The sequence below is a fragment of the Puntigrus tetrazona genome, chromosome 13, assembly GCF_018831695.1.
Source record: "Puntigrus tetrazona isolate hp1 chromosome 13, ASM1883169v1, whole genome shotgun sequence".
NCBI lineage: Eukaryota > Metazoa > Chordata > Actinopteri > Cypriniformes > Cyprinidae > Puntigrus > Puntigrus tetrazona.
The window spans coordinates 719,234-739,898 of NC_056711.1; the positions used below are offsets into that span (position 1 = coordinate 719,234).

General features: G+C 38.1%; 1 protein-coding gene across 3 annotated transcripts in view; it reads right to left on the bottom strand.

The window, feature by feature from the left end:
• Positions 1–20,665, bottom strand: part of lrmda (leucine rich melanocyte differentiation associated) — a 243,597-nt gene that overhangs the window by 31,825 nt on the left and 191,107 nt on the right. Inside the window, exon 6 of one of the 3 annotated variants that reach the window (XM_043256216.1) lies at positions 13,259–13,330. The exons of the other annotated variants lie outside the window; for them this stretch is intronic. Coding sequence (XP_043112151.1) covers positions 13,274–13,330 — 57 coding nt within the window. The 3' untranslated portion in view covers positions 13,259–13,273. Of the gene's footprint in view, positions 1–13,258; positions 13,331–20,665 lie in introns of those variants that run through there. 3 annotated transcript variants of the gene reach the window in all.

Here is a 20,665-nt window from a genome sequence, read left to right on the forward strand (position 1 = left end):
AATGATGACAGTTTATAATTTTGGGGTGAACTATTCCTTAAAAAAGATGATTTGCTGTTCATGCAACATTTCTTATTGTAATCAATGCTGAAAACAATTGTGCTAATTCATATTCAACACTGGTTGTTTTTTTTCCAAGAATCTTTTTTTTTTTTTTTTTTTATTTAAAGTGTTTTAAGAAAAAACATAAAAGTTGAATGAAACTTATAAACTGTAAATACAGAAACATTTATGATAGACATTAACGTATCGTAAAACATTCCAAAACGCTCTTCCAAAGGTTAACTATCTGCAAGTTGTTTATAGTTGCCAAGCAACAAAAAATGTTTTCTTTTAAAGCGTATCACTTTTTTCCCCCCGTCGCCGTTATCACATGACTAATTATCATCCTAATTACACAAATCCAGTGGGGTGCAGCTGCATCAAGCTTTCCGAGTACGTCAGCAGTTTCCTTGTTACCATTTCAATCTCCTCTGGCCATTTGGCTTTAATATCCTAAAGCAGCATTTTTAGTGTCAGCTTCAGTCCGCCCTGACTAATTTCCTCTGGACCTGACAGATCAGAGGCCTTCCCCACCAAACAGCCCTGTCCCGGCCACAAAGCCGCTCGTAATCCTGCTGCTTGTCTACAATTAATCTTCCCAGTTGCCACATTATTAACACCACCACCCACAGACAGGGGCCGGCTATGCCCCACCGGACACAGAGCACCCCCCCGGCCCAGCGGCCAGGCACGTCAATCACATGCCGTGCGCAAAAGTCGCCTGCTGTCAACATCAGAGATACCCCCTCTTTCCTAACCATCCCACCCCTCCCGGGCCAAGTCCGCTGATCAAACACCCCCACCCTGGAAGAAGATTAATCAGAGCCCTCCCTCCACTTCCTCCCCTCCCATCCACTCCTCTCTTTCTCTTTATTCAATGAGCCATCCTCGAGATGAGAAAGGAGGCCTGCCTCATAATGGGAATCCCGGCAGAAAAAAAAAAAAAAAAAAAAAAAGTTAAAGGAAAACTCTGTTTGAATGCCAGCTGTTATCTTGGAAAAAAAGGGCAGGCGGACAAGAGCCTTGCTTTGATCGGCATCCTTAAGATTTTACACAAACATAATCACAAGCCAAGGGGTCACCCTTTGAATTCATTCAGTCTGGGAGCTTTGAGCACGCACAGGCAGTTAAGAGCTTCTCCTTTCACAAAGCACTTTGTTTTTAGTTGCTTTTAAAAGATATGCATCACTATCCATCAAACAAATGGCAACTTGTGTGCTCTGATCTGTCCGTCTAATGAAGGATAATTCAGCGGCCCTGAAAGATATTCGGAAAGTTAAAAATGTCTGAATGTTATTGCATTTAATACAATATCAAAGCAAGTCCCGCCTGCAAACAAACAATGCAATAGATATCAAAAAACTAAAATACTAAGCTTCTTCTGAATTACTTTAACCAGCGTGCACTGCAGAGATTTGTATTACAAGTATGAAGCCAGTTAAGCATAACAGCACAACCACAGGTGCAGTTCACCACACCAACTTTACACAAACACAATACATTCTGAATACATTTAGTCTACGCTTTGAATGTTATACCTACTTTTTTTTTCTTTGCAATTAGTTTGATTTAAATGTTATTGTGTGTGGTTTTTAAATGCTATTTGGGCATATGAAACGATTATTTGCTAATAACCCAAAGTAAAAGTTTATTAATTTTTCTAAATAATGTATGTGTGTGTACTATGTACATTTTTTATGCATGTACAAATACACACACATACAGTACATATTTTGAAAACATTTACATGTATATATTTATATTTTATATATATATATATATGTGTGTGTGTGTGTGTGTGTGTGTGTGTGTGTGTGTGTATGTGTGTGTGTGTAAAATAGAAACAATACAAAAAAAACCAACATTACAAAAATTTATATAAATGCATAAAAACGGTTTGCCTCCGAGACTTTATGAGTCCATTGTGAATCTGAACAGAAGGATGGATGAGACTGAGAGAAAACATGCGGTTTATAGTCTAGAAAGTATCTTCCGATGCAATTCTGCCACTGAGCTACAAGGAGAAAGCAAGAACCTTCACTCATCCCACTGCTCAGATGAATATCCATCAAGGCCGAAATCCGGCCGCCCTGATTCAGAGAAATATGGACCATATGGCGCGGTAACTTTGGGAGGTCTTTGCGGAGTGGCAGCAGCTAACTGTGCATCCTTCTGAGTCTGAAAACAACATTCAGTCAAACGCCAAGACACGTTCTGCAGTCTCAACACTGGAGCTCTCATTCATTCTACCTTCCTTTCTTTTGTTAGTCCTCTTTCTTTCTTACTTTCTCACCACCCACCCACTCGCTCTCTCTCTATCTCTATCTCTCTCACACACACACACACACTACTTCCTGCACTGGTCAGATGGGGGCGCTGCAGCGTCAGGTTTGCTTAAGCCTCTCTTCTCAGCACGCCGAGCTCTTGTTCTTCAGGCCCTGGGCATATGCTGCCTGCTCACATCATTATTGTCTTTATACACTGAGTAATCACTACACTTTATGATAATGCAGCAGAAATTTACAAGCTGGAGAAAGAAAAAAGTCCCTAATAATGGCATTAACAGAGAAAGCCACAGCAGCTCTCAGCCCAACAGGGGCTCTGCACTCAAAGGGAGGACTGCTTGCTGAAAATGTCACAGTGAAATATGACTCGTCTCCTGGATTATACATCATACTCATGCTCCCTCTTCCCTTTCGCATGTCCTTTTTTTTTTTTCCTCCCGCAAATAAATGACGAAAAATCCAGCCATTTGTGATTATCAACTCCAAACAAATCTCCACCCCAGAGAGTGGGAAGAGGTGAACGGGTGGCTAAGATGCAGTTAGCGCTATGATTCGGTTTGGTGCGAGCCCCCCAAAGCCGGAGAGATCCCTCGCCGAAAACATCAAGCGGAGTCGAGCGTGCCCAGCGCAACTCGCAGCACGTCTCATCCTTACCAGGCCTGATCAGGGCTACAATCTAATTACCAGCACCGCAAAAGAGATATACAGAGATAGAGTGAGACAGACAGAGGGAGAGAGAAAGAGAGGCAAAGATCAGTGTAAACACCAGTGCTTTTTATCTCCTTATATATCTGGACAAGTAGACAAAGTGCTAAAACGAAATAAATGTGGCCTGACAGCCACTTCAAAGAGTTCAGCCAGGGGCTTACTGCTACTTAAGGCGCAGGAATGTTGTTGCTAAGCATCAGCCTACAACCTATCAGGCCCAACAGAAGGGCCCGCTTTCCCTTTAAGAGCAAGCGAGCGAGCGAGAGAAAGAGAGTGGAAATTCGACAGTAACGGGAGGCTTGGGATTCAAGGAGATTTTGTAGCTTAAAGCAATTGTTAGAAGAAACAAGCTTTCTGTTTTGTTTTCTCTTGACACCATTTCAGCTTTTTGTGCTTGCAAAAGACATGTAGTAAAATGTTTTTTGATATGTTTTCTCTCTGGGTCTGTAACGAGAGAGAGGGAAAAAAAAAAAAATGTTTTCTGTGGGTATGAAACTTTCCTTGTCTTTCGTGCAAGACTTTTTTTTTTTTTTTTTCCTGATGAGTCGGAGATCAGAGGGAAAACAAACATCTTTGTGTGTATTTAAGTCGATGAAATGCTGGTCTGATTTTGTGTTTGTACTTATTAAGCTCATTGAATCATGATGTGCTTTGCATAAATCGTGTATATATACGGGTCGGACCTATAAATTATATTTTAAGCGCAGACTGCGGTATAAATGTCACGCTGACAGCGGGAAAATGTTCAGGGTGCCAATCACTGAAGAAGCACTTTAATGCTTTTGACCTTCATAATTGTCTCTCAGATGTGTGGCAGTAATGCATTTTAAATGGCTGTAGTGTGCATAAAACTGTATTAATTCTGTTTTCTTAGGTAATGACTAGAAAGTGAAAGCTGGATGTAATGGTGCCTGCCCTCCGAGGGCTTTAAGAGTCTTTTCTGTGGTGTGAGCACAGTGTGAGCTGCATTGAGCAAGTATTTAATGATTTACCAGTTCTACTTCAATGCACTTGTGCTACGTAAGTGTATCATATGATCAGTGATCACAAGTAAAACAGCTTTTGCCTCAAGCATATACCCAAATTCTCTCTGGAGACAGGGCTTTATGTACAGCTCGGCTTTAAAAAGCAAAGGTTTATGCACAACAGGAAGTTAATCGCCCGTATCAACAGGCACAATGTTTTACTTTACGTGGCTTCATAGGGTTTGAACTTGAAAGAGCCGGCTTGTTTTTTAAAACCCTTTACTTTATTGACTCTGCCAGGAACGTACAAATGTATGGGGAAAACCCATACCCAATGACCTTTACTCGAAACTAAATGTTTCTCATTAAGTCAATCAGTCAATTTATTTATATGCTGAATCTCTTGAAAGTTCCCCAACAAATATCACAAAGATTACAGGGGCGAAATGTTAAATAACTTTCAGTATAACAATATTTTAACAGCATTTTAAGGCATATACTACACAAATTATATAGATAATATAATAATGTGTTTAAAAATATAACTGAACAATAAACAGAATATAATCAAAAACATCCATTAAATGTAAAAATCGTCTAATGATTTTTATTTCCATTCTGAATGGTAATAAATTTCACACTGTAGCTTTATGTATTTATTTTAGCAATGTGAAATTATTAATTGTGATTAATCATATCAAACATAGAAATGTTTTGTTTACATTGTGTTTTAAAAAGATTTTATTTACATGCATATTAATATGAATTACATCGTCTATAAATGCAATTGCACAAACGTACAATTTTTCAATAATATTTACATGCATGTGTGTGCATTTATATACACAATACATATACCCAGTACAAACACATTATGTTAACAAAGTTATTTTATCAAGAGATTAATCACAATGAATCATTTGACAGCATTCATTCATTTACTCACTATCAACTGAATATAACTGTTTGCAGATGATTAATTATAGTTGGACAAAGCAGCCAGCAAATTTAATCATGCCTTTAAATTCTGCTCTATATACTACTACTCAGTTCCCCATGTGTATCTCCTCTCTATATCTTTCTATTTCACAGACACTCTCTCTCAAAGGTATGACACACGGTGCCTCTTTATGTTGCGCTTAGGAGCTGTATCTAATGTCAGGGATGTTTTCAAGTATATGGGATGTTAAATTATTGAGGATTCTGTGAGTAGGACTGTCAAACCGGGTTGTCTGGGATGTTTCCTACGCAATTAGACGCTGGGAGACATTTGAAGAGTACCCACAAAGCAGACCTGCAGAAAGTGACATGTGAACTTAAAGGAAATTAGCTTTTTACATGAGTGAAATGTGAAGGTTACTTAGCAATGCTTAAGCTGGAAGAACGGCTCTGTGAAGTGCGTCTTTGACTCAGCCCTGATGTGAAGACAGCCATTTTCTTTACTTCCAGCGCACCCCAGTCAGAGAAGATCACAGAGGGAGTGAAAACTAATTTTGACTTGGGGCATACGGGAGGAAAAAAAAAACCAGAGATGTGTCTAAATAATGAGATCTCTTGATGTTTGCAGGAGAGATAAAGGCTGAGGTTGTCGACTCATTCGCAAGCGCTATTTTAGCCTAAGGCGTAAAGCAAAACAAATAAATGTTACAGTATGATGATAATCGATTAGTTACGTGGGCAGCGGGACAATGCATTGTGAAAACAAATGCTTTTCAATAACATCCCAAGCAATTGGACCCTTTTTAAAGGTGCCGCGTGTGAGTTTTTGACTCTTGTACAGCCAAAAAAAAACATGTTTGTAGAAACATGTTAGGTTTGCATAGCTGTTTTTCTGAAAAATAATGCTATAGTCAGTAATTCCACTCTGAAATGCGTATTTCGGGATTGCAGTAGTCAACCACTAGCCGACAATATTATATACTGCACTTTTAATTTGTATGATCCCGCCCACTTCTATTTATCGGAAAACACAACGTATAGCTGTCAAAGGTTATAGCCGTTATGTTTATGTAGTTGCTGAAAAATAACTCTATGCCAGATTTTTGGACCAGAATTGCAGTGCTCATTTTAACCACTAGCTGGAAATATTATATTCATCACCTTTAATCTGTATAATCCTGCCAACTTCCATTTTTCGGAAAAACACAATTGTATTCCTTGTATTGCTGAATCATGTTATTATGTCAATATATATATATATATATATATATATATATATATATATATATGCGTAAGATGTGTGTGTGTGTGTGTGTGTGTGTGTATATATATATATATATATATATATATATATACACACACACACACGCATCTCGTTAGTAAAGGCGGTTCTTTGACTAGTGGTAAATCTCTATGACCTGTTTAAAAAAGCGGCAGTTAACACAGAACCGTAGATCACTGACAAGCTAATATCGCGTTCAGTTTCGTGGGTAATTCATTGGAGTAGTTTGTCAGTGATCTACGGCACCGTTTGCATTTAAAAACAGCTGATGGAGATTTCCCACTAATCAAAGAACCGGCTTTACTGACGTGATGCACATAAATACATATAACGATATATATCGCACAGCCCTACATCTTATGTAAACATAGCTGTTTCGCTGAAAAATAATGCTATAGCCAGTATTTGTACTCAGAAATGTGCGTTCCGGTGTGGAATGACTTCATTTTTGCAGTACCTAGTTCAGCCACTAGCTGTCAATCCCACGTACCACATCTTTAATTAATTCCACCACGTTGCGACGAGTCTCACGACAACATACAAGCGGAGACGCGGCTTTACAGGCTGCCAGGGAAAGATAGCGGGAGGCCTTCTCCTCCCAGCATCCTCCCCTCCCCAGGAGAAGGACTTATGAAGGTGAGCGCCTCCCTGACAGGCGCGAAAATAAAGGAGACAAACCCTGGATAAAAATTAAATAAAAAGTAGCTGTCTTAAACAGTAATTGCACTGCTTTGCTGAGCAGGCTTTCAGATATATAAAGTTGATTTACTATCGGCTCGCAACTACAAATCAGAAGGTCTGAGAAACACTTGTGCTATGAAATTGTTTAATCTCATCAAGTTCTGCTTTCACAGCAAGCTATAAATCACAAACTCTTTGTTATCATAGACCTCCATGAGCGCCTCTCAGGCAGGCAATGGATCGTGGGTATATATAATCTTGACTGCACAAACAGCGGGGTCGTCAGTGGCTGAAATACTTTCATATTAGCCGCGCCGCAGCTGCTGGAACACGAGGCGGTGATGGATATCTCATTTCCAACTCTCTGCATCTATTTCCAGCAAATTATTACTGCATAAATTTCTTGTCAACAGAAACGGCCAATTAATTAAGTTAAAAATGGACTCATGATCGCATCTACAAACCAAATAGAAGAGCGGGGGCAATTTTCCAGTAAGTGGATTTACCGGCGGGTCAGTTTAATGAATGATTTTAAACTTCGTCATAAACTTCCAGACAGGCCAATATCTACACAGAAGCCTCGGCGCAGGCCAGGTGCTGACAGATTTACATAAAGCCTATTTATGCGTGGGGCCCGCGGTTGATGGCTGAGGTAGAAATAAAGTTTATTAGGGCTCCGAGAACGCGGCCAACCTCGCATTCTCCATCATCAGCAAAACGGGAGATAGCCGCGAAACACCTTGACTTTTCTTAAGAAAATATACACGTTTAACAGGCCATCGAGATGAATAATTCATACTTATTCACAGCGCATTTGTTTCTCTCTCTGTTTTTTTTTTTTTTTTTTTTTTTTCTTTGCTCCGGTCATTAATCAGAGAGGGAATCCTGCAACAAAGATGAGCCCGGAGATTTATATGTATTTTAGTTTCTTTACAGATAAATCACGCCATGCAATTATGGTGGGAGAGGCCCAGCTGTGACCCCATGTCGAACTACTGACACAGAGAAATTTAAATCTTGTCTCCTCTCCCCTGACTTCACCCTAATCATAGTTAAAGAGAGACGCTGCTCCTATGGAGCAAGAGGAACATAAAAGCCAGCTGTATGTTTTAGCATTGAAATCATGCGGCATCTGACCTGGGGGGCATTTGCGTGCCAAATAACGTGCTGAAATAACCTCAGTGTTATCAAGCACAAACAACAACATAAATGATGCTTAGCGCATCGATAACAGCAGTGAAATTAGGAGGTCAGAGTGCACTGAATGGGCTATCACAACATTCTTTAGGCATGCAAAATACCAAGCGTGGCATAATGCAATGCTAGCGACAAAAAAAATCTTTGCGCACTTTAGCAAAATGTTAGCAAATAAGATTAAACGCATGTAAACATGGTGAAATGTAAACATGGTCAGTGTGCACTGAACATGCTATCACAACATCATGTCATTAGCGACAATTATAGCATATTGGAAGGTTAAGAAAGCAGCATGAACATAAGATGAGAGAAATACACAAATATGCTAGTATCAAGGCATGAGAGTGCTCTGAAAGTGCTATTACAACATGCTTTGAGCGCGGAAAGCCACAGAATCTTAGCATAACGGAAGGTTAGCAAGAAGTAAAAAGAAATTTGTACATTCGGATTTCACAAAATATCTACAATCATATTTGAAAAATGTCAAAAAAAAGAGGTTTTGATAAAATAGGCAGCATTTTAAAACTCCTGCTTCTCTCGTCAAAAATCTAAATTAGCATTGCATGTATCTGTGCACTGTTTGCTACAGTGTTGTGCAGCAAGCTTAGCAACATGCTAATGCTTTATTGAAACCAATTGTGAGTGAAATCTTTCTCTTATGATGTTCTATTTCAGTTAGGATGCTGTCCATTAGGCTATGTAGACATGTGGACATCAAGGCAGCTCACAAGGTTTTGGAATGGACATATAGTTCTCTCAGCTTTTGATGGCTTGTTTTTGTTGCTTTAAAAGGCCATGCTCTCTAATAACACCCAGGCCTCTCAATATCCAGTCCTGATTTATTATTTATAATGCCTGCAGTCTGTCCCCTGATTAAGGCGGCCCAACTTTGTTTTACTGGGCCCTGCCTTTAATCTGTCTCTCAGTGAGATAAATTAGCCGGTGTCGTGCCAGTTCTGCACTCTCTTTGCTTTACTCGGTTTATCTTTACCCATGACATGCCCACGTCAAGAGCAGACACATCTGTTTCAATGCACAAGATACCGCTCTGGACCAGGTTAGCCATCCCTTTTTTTCTTCTCTTCCGATGACTATTGTGTCAAACAGTTCCCTCTCTTGACTGAAATGATAAACTCCACGGTTAAAGTATAAATAACACGCTCTTCTATCTCCCCAGATGCTCCGCTCTGGGTTTTAATGGCGAATGAGAGAGGCTTTCGTAAACTAGGCGGAGGCCCAGTCTCAGACCTTTCCTGTGAATGTTTTCTGTTTTCCTCTTGGCCTCCTCACTAGTGTTAAATCACAGGCTGCTGTCAAGGAGCACTAAGCTAGTATGCGTCACTGGGGAGTGCAGGAAGCACTGGGTATAATTCTGTCCATCACTTTAATTTATTATATCGGTAGCTTTGTAATCATGCGCAATAAGTTATGGGGCCTGACACAAAGGAATTCGGGTTTGAAGGCAAAAGTGTTTATCATGTTTAAAGGTCTGGTCAGACCATATCTACCGTATTTACATGGGGAAGAGAATAAAGACAAGTGTTTTATTTTTCTATCTGGGCACTAACACAATGACTTTGTGGATATAGGGTGAGGGCAAATAAAAAGTGAAACCCTGGGTGCCTGTCTAAAGTGAAATGAATCTTTCAATGGTCATGCTCATGAAAGAGATCCCAGACGGTCCCATGAAACCAGCATTTAAGTCTTAGTATTCAGGAGGGAAGAGCTGAGTAAGTGATGCCACTTTTTCCCCCCTAGTTGCCCTCCAGACAATTGCATTTCCTGAGAAATTAATAGTATGCTTATTTACACTTCAGGGTGTCAGCTATCAAATGAAATCTGAAGCAAGCATCTACAAAAAACAGCTATATAATGTAATATTGTATACACACACACACATACATATATATACACACATACATATACATTATATCCAAAAATATAAATTATATCCAAATGTAAATACATAATACAAATTTTCTAAAATTGCTGTATGTATATTTGTATTCATATTCATTAATATATATATATATATATATATATATATATATATATATATATATATATATATATATATATATATATATATTTATATATAATTTGAAATGTTGCTTTGACATTAAAAAATATAATAAGTTTAAATGGCAATTAATACAAACAAAAAATTTATAAAATTTGAAAACTTACAAAAGCACATTTATTTACTGAAAAGCTTCCTAAAATAAAACTAATTTAAAAATAAATAAAAGGTAACTCTAAATAGTAGACTGCAGAATGTTTTAATGATAAAATACTGCATCTTAGCTGTGAACGTACTGCATGTGTGGTGCCGTTTAAATGAGATCACCGCAATTTGCTCAGGTTGCCAGGTTCCCTTTCCATTTGGTTTTTTGGCTAACGCTGTCCAAGGCAATTAACAAAAGGTTTATATACTGTAATAAAGTTGTTTAGAATGGGTAGCCACAATAACAAAAGACAGACCTTTTCCAACTGTTAAAACTCCAGTAAAGATGAAGCAGTCGCTACGAGAGTATGAATCTAAAACTAACCCCAGAGAAAGTACAGTATCGCTAGCATTCTACTAACCGCTTGCCCTCTATCTGGGTGGCCCAACTACATCAGTTATATTCATAATAGGATAGGAAACAGAAATGAAATACAAGACAGACCAGATAGCAAGGCTTCTAATTAGCCTATTAATCACACATGTCCTTTAGGGCTGTGGCCTCCTTTGTTGGTTTAAGCTAGCAGAGATGGAGGCTGATTTACAAGATGGGTGCCGCTCTCTCGCCATGGGTACGACTCTGTTTAGCATAAAATGAACACAAGGCTGCGAAACCCGAACAATGAGCCATATCTCCCTATAGCCCTCTCAAAGTGCCACATTTGCATATCAAGCCACCAGCGCTGATACGTAAACGTGTTCCTTCATCAGATGGCGCTGGCGACGAGAGCCATTCATCTGCCTGTTAGCGTCCTGCTTTAGTGCTTTACAAAAGCACAGCGGGCTGAAAGAGACATCTTGTGTCATAGCCCATGAGAGATAATGATATCGTTATACCTCCTTGATCACACGCGCACCCGCGCACATAAAAAATTCCTGTACACTTCAGTACGATAGCCCGGCGTTCTTCTGGTTTGCATCTGAATAACTACTTCTTTATCGGAGTACTTCAATTTGCAAGGCTTGCTGGAAGGCAGCTCCTCCTGATGTTAATTGCAGGGTACTTAAGCACTAAAAGATTAACATAAAACCCTTTGGAAACAAGCTAATAGTTGTATGATAATTTGTCCGTGGCCTTTGTCTGTCTATCACCACTTTGCCTCTAGCTGTAATTTTATCAAGGCACTGTAAAATACCATTTAAACAAGTTGACTTACAGATAATTAATAACAGGAATCGCATTATTCAATTGAGCTACTCTGGAACCATTAACAAGCGAGGGAGTAAAACATAATTAAACTATTCTATTTTATTAACCTATTCATTACGTTGAGCAAATGATGACTCTCTGAAGAACCGTCTCAGACTAATGAGAAGAGTGAGAATCTGAACCGAAGCTGTGTTTGATTAGATCTCTTTTTCAGTGAGACAGGACAGGGAAAATAACGCAATCTAACGATTCAGACAATCTAAAATGTCAACGTGATTGCACAAAATACTCAAAGATAAAAGTGAAGAGTTTGATTTGACTCCGTTTAACACTGTTAACCTCAAGCTTTAAGAAGCAAACCAAAGACAAATAATTAAAAAGTGGTTCAACTTGACTTAAATACAGTATACATAGCATTGGATATTATTTTTATTTTTTAATTTTGTGTTTAGAGGAGAGAAGATGATCTAAAATTCATTGTGCAGCAGTCCCTGTAATTATACAGGGAAAAAATAAAATGATTTTTTTTTTGTAAAATAAAACATTATGCTGATCATTCAGACAAAATTCAGAAAAAGCCATATTTTATTATTTACATAATTTTATAGCATTTATTTTTTATTTTTAATAAACAATTTTATGCCGCAGATTCACAACGAGGCTTAAACCTAGCCCTAGACAAAAATGTAAATGTGTTTTCAACTCAAAGAAACGTGCACTGACTGATCTTGAATATATGTCTTTGTTTTGTCTTAAGATGCACACCAGTAATGCTTCTTTCTAAAGCATGTTTATAAAAGTTACTTATATGTCATAATTGAACTATGACCTAATCCTGGGTTGGGCTAATTCTGTCTATTTTAAATGTTAGTTTTATAATTGTTAGTATAGTACTTTTGCCCTTTTTTTCAATTTTAAGATACTTTATTACTAACGTTTAGTTTTAGTAACTTTAGTAATAAAGTTAGTTAAAGCTAGTTGGCAATTCAACACTTCTAATACTTAATAAAAACAACACTGTTCAAAAAACCAAGCTAAATACACAATTTAGCTCATGCATATTTAGTTTAGTTACTGCTAAGTGCCTCAAATAATGAGACATTTTTCAGCATCTCGTGACACAATGTGCACCAGACTTCAGATGACACTAGGATATATCTATAATAACGGACAAGCCCAGCGATATTAAGCTCTCCAGAAAATCATGAATAATGTCAAGGCACGTAAAAAGCTAAAATACAGTTCCCTATTGAAATACAAAGAATAGAAAATGCAGGATCCTTGCAGAAAAAAACCCCAAAAACTAAAGTGTTAGCCTACTGCATTCCTTCGAGCAACGACTGTTTAAAATCACTGCCTGTCCCGCTGTCACTGTACAAGATCAGACAGGGCGAAGTTATTTTGCCCATCAGACAATCGCGGACACTTCCATCAAAGTGGACAAATTCACCCATGACTTCATCTGCAGAGCTGTCAGTACATCACTACGTCTCATTTGCGCAGAAGCTCTAGGCAAGCATCCAGACTGGCAGAGTCGGACATGCGAGATGGAGGCAAAAGAAGCCAGCGTCCGAGTGTTGTGCCACTCAATCACTGGAACATCAAGCGGAGCTGCAGGAGCACTCTAGGTCACGGTCGCAGTGAAGGTCAGCTGGGAATGGGCCGTGTCCGTGGTGTCACGTCACTCCGGAGCAGGTGTGGCCTCCACGTGAACGCTCCCGTCTTTGCCAAGTGCACTCAAATGCACCGAGCTCATGTGTTATTCACCAGGCTTGCTGCTGCAAACACTCAAAAGACTATTCATTTATCTGGGATACCTGAAGCGTGGCAAAATGATTGGTTCGCCGCCGTTGCGAGCTGGAAAAAAAAAAAAAATTATGCTAAACAATTTGTGTCAATTTTGGGCAGGAATTATTCTGTTCTTTTCTGGATGAGACAGGCCGTGTGCATAATGACGTTATCCTAATAGTGTGACAGTGGAGCTACAGGCCCATGACATTTGCTGGAGAAATGCATCACTAAGCAGCCACTGGACTGTGATCTTACTAGACCATAGAACGTCCAAACCACCACAATTAATCATCCAGAGGTAATGCTATACAGTCAGTGACAAATGGATATATCCAATTATTCATTCATCCTTTTCAAATTGAGAAATGTATAACAACGTCAATCACATTCAAGTTATACAATATATAAAAACAATCAGATATAGGCTAGCATGATTATGTGTGACCGATATAAATGAGTGTAAATGAGAATCTCAAAGAGAGAGAAAAAACAGGTTTGGTGTCAATAAAGTTGTTTTTTTTTTTTTTTAAACAAGTAAAATTATTCATCGACACATTAAACTGTTTAAAAGTGACAGCAAACACATTTATGATGTTACAGAAAAAGTATAATGCTACTCTTTTGAACTTTCTACTTATTAAAAAAAAAAAATAAATAAAAAATAGGTACCAATGTTTCCACAAAATATTAAGCAGCACCACTATTTTCATTAATTATACTAATAATTCATGTCTCTTCGAGCATCAAATCAAAATGATTTCTGCATAAGATCATGTGACAATGAAAGCTGGAGTTAAGATGATAAATTAAAAAAAAAAAGCTTCGGTACAATTACTTTTTATAACATTATAATAGAAAACCACTATTTTAATTTTAATGATATTTGATTATTATTATATTATTATTATTATTTATTATTATTATTAATAACAACAACAACTGTATTTTTGGTAACAATTGCAGCCTTGGTAAACATGAGAGACGTCATTTGAAAACATTAATATATATATTTTTACCCACTTTGTTTTTAAAAGCACTGTTACATACAACCAAATGAATTAAGCATTTCTCTTTTTTATAATAGCTCAGCATGTAATTATCTAATTATTATGTTAGCTTAGCCTACATTCTATGCAAATGAAAAGCTTATGATCACGACATATTATGTTCCCATCAGTTAATATGATGAAGCCATGAGTAAATGTGACAAAACATGACGTGTCCACTCCCAGTCACTGAATGTGTGTGTTTTTATGTACTAACAAACAACTAACAGCGTGTAACAGTTTAAGACATGTACATATTCTGACTATTAACTAGTTTCTTATTAGCATGCCTGTTATTAACATACTAGCTTTTTATTACTACTTATAAAGCATATATTCTACATCACCTTATTTAACATCCCAATACCTAAACTTAACTACTACCTTACTAACTATTAATAAGCAGCAAATTAGCAGTTCATTAATAGTTTATTAATAGCATCATATTTAATAGTTTATTATATCAAGAGTTGGACCTCAAAATAACGTGTGAGGGGAAAGAGTGGACAAAACTGGTAACGAGACTGGTTGGTAACGAGGAATATGCCATGTGACCAATCACTCTTTTAAAACTGTGTGCAGCAGATGGTGAAAAACATACTTTTTTATTTTATCTAACCTGAATACATGCTACATTTTAATGCCCTTCAATGCAAAAAAACTTGTTCCTCGTCAAAAAACAAAAACCACCTGCACATCAACTCTTGATGTCACTTCTGTGGCGTTCGCAATTAAAGGCACATGAAGGTGTAAATGAGTGCGGCCTGAATGCTGAGCTCATATGCAGTCTCCTGATGGGAGTGTGTTAGAGCGTGTTACGGCTCGAGTGCTTAGATTGAAAACCCAATTCAGAAAGGAGTGGAGTCAGCTCCCACTGCTCACCACTGAGGACTAATGAATTGGTTGCGGGCGTGACAGTCAAGGTGGATTACCTTGTATTTTTATCAGTGTTGAGTCTAGACGGTGACTGCATTTAGATAATGAATTATAGCATTACAAGCTGGATTTTACTGTGCGTGTTCGCTCCTGGAAATGAACTGGGCAGACGAAGACAAGACGTGTCAGATTTACAGTAAGCCAGAGGATTTAGTAGTTCATACAATGTTCGATTCATTGGCCCAAAATCATTTGGATAAGTTTCCTGCTGCCTAAAACTAGCATCGGAAACCAGCTTTGTTAGCCTCCTTGAGATACGATTCGCACTGCACACTGACTCTGAACTTTTTGTATGCGTTTTTTCAGGGTTTTTTTTCATTATCCTTTCGTATAAAAATGCTTGCTATGGATGTGAAAATGCAGAAAATCCAACCTTTTTTTTTTTTTTATGACGGATGAAAATGGCAGTGTGTAAACATGATGTAAACAATGTGAGCTTGTATTTATTTTTGAATGTGTTAAAAATTCTGATAAATTCTGGACACTCTGTGCAATGACTTTTAATTTAATTTAGTTAAGGTTTGGGCAATTGTGATATACTTTTATCATTTTTCTTATTATTATTTTCTTGTTTTAGTTAATGATAATTAACTTCTGATTTAGTCAACCTGGTCTCATGATAGAGCATCAGCTTTTAGCAACAGTCCTCGAATATTTCAATTCTGAACCGTCGCGCTAACTAAAGCAACGCAACAAAAACACAGCAATACTTACGTATATCGACGTAATGAAAAAAGTGCACAGGGTACATATTTTTATGAGACCAGGTTGGGTTTAATAACGGATAGGGTTATTTCATTTTTTTTCCTCCGAGTTATTGGCCAGAATAAACAGCCATGTGGTTCACATTTGCCACATTTGTCAAAAGTCTGGCTATGCAAAACTGCCACATACCCTTCTTCCGAGCCCATTAACACAAACCAGAGTGTGTGACATTGCACATGAAGATCTGATCACACAACCAACAGTCCACCTACAATAACAACGGACGGTTTATCCGCTTGCGTGGCTGTGTCTGTTCATGCTGGAGGAGGGCCCACAGTCCCATCACTGGGTTTTATCTGTCCCCCTGCAACATGACAGTTTGTAATATAAAAGCATCTGGAGTTTCTTGTCAAGCACAAGCTTATCTGGACCCAAACATTTCCCTGGACCAGACCTCACACTGACACGGCGAACTCTTTCTCTCTCTCTCTCTCCCCGCTCGAGTGTGGGGTCACGCTATTCGGTGGAATAAGCAACAGATTACAACTGTCAAACTCCACAGACAGTTCAGTAAAACAACATGACTTAACCATGATGGACAGCACCTGGTTGTCATTTGTCTCCACCTTCTTCATCAGTGAAGCGTAATAGATGAAAACAAAGCTGGAAAGTATATTGTCTTCCACATGGAGAAAAGACAAAACAGAAAAAGACAGGAGGGGACATCTGACCTGCTTTTGTGGCATTTCAACTACAGGCCTTTTTACTACCATTTTACAATATTCTGCTATTTAAAAATATTCTTATTAAAATAAATAACTATTCATTTTATTTAAATGACCAATCTTTTGGTTTCAACTATTTATTTTGACATATCAAGCTCACATTAATATAATAAATGAAGTTAATTTATTAATTTTCCCAAAAAAAAAGAACAATAATCACTACGATGATAATATACAGAATTTATAAACAGCATCATTTCCACCATAATTTGCTTCTAATTACATTTGCTGTTTCCAATTATTTGTGTACCAAGTTGTTTAGGAGACAGATTTTTTTAGAAGAAATAGAATCTATAAAAACTATTAAACAAATATTAAAAAAATAAGGTCAGGTCTACAGAGCTATATAGTTGAAGAAACACCCATTCATTTCTAGGCCAAGCAACTTGGCGATTAGGCATCATAATGTTGAATGAAAAAGTACCTGAAATACGAGGAGAAGAAACAATATCGAGACTTATAATAAAAGCAGATAATCCTCTCTGTGTTCCATCAGGTAGTATTACAGTTACCGGGGTGTCTATTGTCTTTGACGATGTCAGATGTCAAAGCTCTAGCCATCAGGAAAGAACATCTAAGATTACGGCCTCTCTTTTTGTTGTGCAGCTGCTGTTGCTGCTAGTGGCCTGGAGCCTGCAGAGACCGGTGTGATTCCCCACGCAGGGATCAGGGCTGCTCACAGGGCCTGTGGCTCACTTCAAACACAGGCCAGCAGGCCAAAAAAACTCCCCCCGAGCACAAGCCTGCTGCTCATCCGCATCTCTCTATCACTCTCCTCTTTCTCTCTGGGGACAAACAAGTGATGTATGTTCTGAGGAAACGTGAGAGAAATTTGCTGTTTTGTCTGTGTGTGTGTGTGGGTGTGTGGGTGTGTGTGTATGTGTGTGTGTGTGAGACAGCTAAGTGTTCATCTCTAAGCCGGCCTGTGGCAGGAAGCATACACTGCTTACAGCTGGAGGACACTTTCGGTGTTCATTCAGTCAAACTGAGCTGAACTGCATGGCTACTCAATTAATAAACATATGATGATTATATTAAAGAAATGAACAGTTTTACACCCACAAGGATGTAAAAATGTTTAATCAAACTGAAAACCACATATTGAGCAAACATTATTTATGTTATTCGCTGATTGCACTAAATTTAATCTCAGCAGGCTACAAATGACAGGTAACGAGCCAATAGAACCATTTTTAATCATTTCAGTTTTTTTAATCTTAAGAATGTTTTGACCTTTTGGATAAAGCAAAGGTTCAGGTCATTTTAAAGGTTCCATCTACCAATAAAGGTAGATATTATTTTTTTTAAGCGTTATTCATTTTCTGTGACGTCTGGTGCTTTAATCTACACCTGGTTACTTTACTTTGTTATATAGTCTCTAAAGGAAGGAATCCATTTTCTTATCTGTGAACTCTTTTGTCTCTGTGTCTTTTTATTTTTGCTCTGTCCGACAATTAAAAACAGGGAAAGGTGACCACTGACCCCAGAGGGATTTCTAAACCTGGATCAGGTTTAGGCAGGCAGAAATCTCTTCAGCATGCATGAAGATCAGGCAGCCTTGGCAGCTATGGGAGGTCTTACCCGCAAATCCTTCTTTTCGGATCTCCTCACCCAGATGAAAGGGCAACGCCACTAAGGATTATACAACACAATTACGCATTCTCTGTTGTGCTGACAAAGAGGGGGAAATCGGCTTTCTAAAAGGCCGAATCTTTTCCAATTAAGCACATTTTCTGACATTCTGTAATGGCCAGGTTGATGCTCTTTAACACTGACACATCTAACCTCCATCTCACCCCACTAGTCATTCACACCCACCTACAGTGCCTTTGAAGTGTGTGCTTCCTCCTTTAAAAGCCAAATTGTTTTTGTTGACGACTGAGAATTGCTCTGACAACTAACTTGCGATGATGAAAAATGGTCAATTTTCTCAAGAAGCCTGGCAAGGATGACTTTCAACGCTCAGTTCAGAATAGCTAGTATCAAATTAGTATCACGTCTTCCTTTCTTGTCAGACAGCTAACCTAAATGGCAATTGTTTTATTTCACCTTCAATATGTAGAAGGGACAGGGTGTAAATGGTGTTTACTGGAGCTTTCATGGGTTGACCGAGAACGATCATGTTGGACAGCTTGTTCTCATGTGACAATCACAATAAGAGGATGACACTTCTGAACATCTTCACACTTCTCAACAAGAACGCACTCTTCACATTCTGATGATCCTTTAGAGCCACCAAGGGAACTCTAGAGGATGTTTTTCGTCAATATTTGTACTGAAGTAGACAAAAAGATGGCATGAGAGTCCCCATCTAGGTGAAGTGTTAGTATCATCTTCAAATAGCAATCTTACAATAGAAACTCGCTTACTGACGCACAGTGCGCTAAAAAATATCAAGCACTGCCTGAAATTGTACTAAAACGTAGTATTCGGAATTGAAATGAGAACGCCTGAGAATTCCATTTCAATTTCTAAACTCAGTTTCAATTGGAAATGGATTTGAAAAAAATTACACTGAACTGCAAATCATAACATAATAATACTAGAAAATCAAAGTCTGTAGGAACTTTAAATGGTTTAAAACCTTTTGAAAAAGTTTGAAAAGTATGAAAAAAGTTAGTTCACTTCCAGAACAAAAAGTCCTGTCCTTTCCCTTCACCATGACATTTTAGATTTCACTGAAGTCTACTATACAGATAAAAAAAAAAAAATAAAAAAAAATAAATCGAGAAAATCCTAGAATGTTTTCCCTCAAAAACCTTAATTTATTTTCGACCAAAAAAAGACTATAAGGGCATTTTTTATAACAGTATAACAATGACAGAATGAAAAATATAAAATGAAAGACTGATAAAATGACAGAAGGGATGATGGAAAGCAAGACAAAACATTGGATGCAAAAATGGATGACTGATATGGATTGTCTGACAGATAGATGAATGAATGGAATGATGGATGGACAGACAGAAGAAAAAATGGACAGATGGAGCGGAGAATGGATAGACACTTATGGATGGATAGATTAGAATAAGGTTCAGAATTAGCTGCATTCAGTCAGCAGTCTGGCTACAAGAGGTTAGGCTTCTTCTTCATCGAGTCTCCTGATGTCCTTGAGTGAAAGATAACCTTAGGATCTGCTTCAAAGATGCGGTCAGCTGAGTTCATCCAGAGCGCAAAAGAGCTGTGTGAGCATCCGTCATTCACACATGTCTTCACCGCAAGCACAGGTTTATACTGAGGACAGCTAGTGGAGAGTGACAGCTGTCAGTTAGAAGAGCCTCAGGGCACAACCAGGAGAGGGCATGCAGGGGAGATCACTGGAGGAACCGCAGGATGACACGCTCACCTTCAAGATCCCTGTGAGGAACCTAGATCATCTGACATGAAACCAGATCCAACTATATAGCGGCGCATATACTGCTTATCATCAACAATAATATTTCATCTGCAATGGCTGTTGCATTATGTCTCCTCTAGTGTTTCAGACGATATCTCAATCATCAATCTGTGCGTATATTTGACAAGATACTGAAGTCTTCAGTCAAACATCAGAGTTTTCAAGTATGTAATACTCAAGCATTTGTCATTAAAAATCTACAAAACCAATTTATCTAAACTGCATATCCACATTCATTTCAAAGCTCTGTACTCTTACTCATCAGCACTCTCATTTATGTCTAGTCTTTCCTCTCTAAATGAATTTTAGGAGGAAATCTCATACAAAGTGTATAAAAGGAACTCCATTGAGCTATGAAAGAGCAATACAATTTTCCTCCAGGCTCTTCTTTCTCTCCAATTGTTTTCGGTTAACCTTTATTTTCCCATCAAAAATAAAGCACCAAAATGAAATCAATAAATAATCGCCGATAACCTAAAAGAGCTCACCAAGAAAGGACATGTACTGTAGCAGCGCAGTCATGTTCACAAAC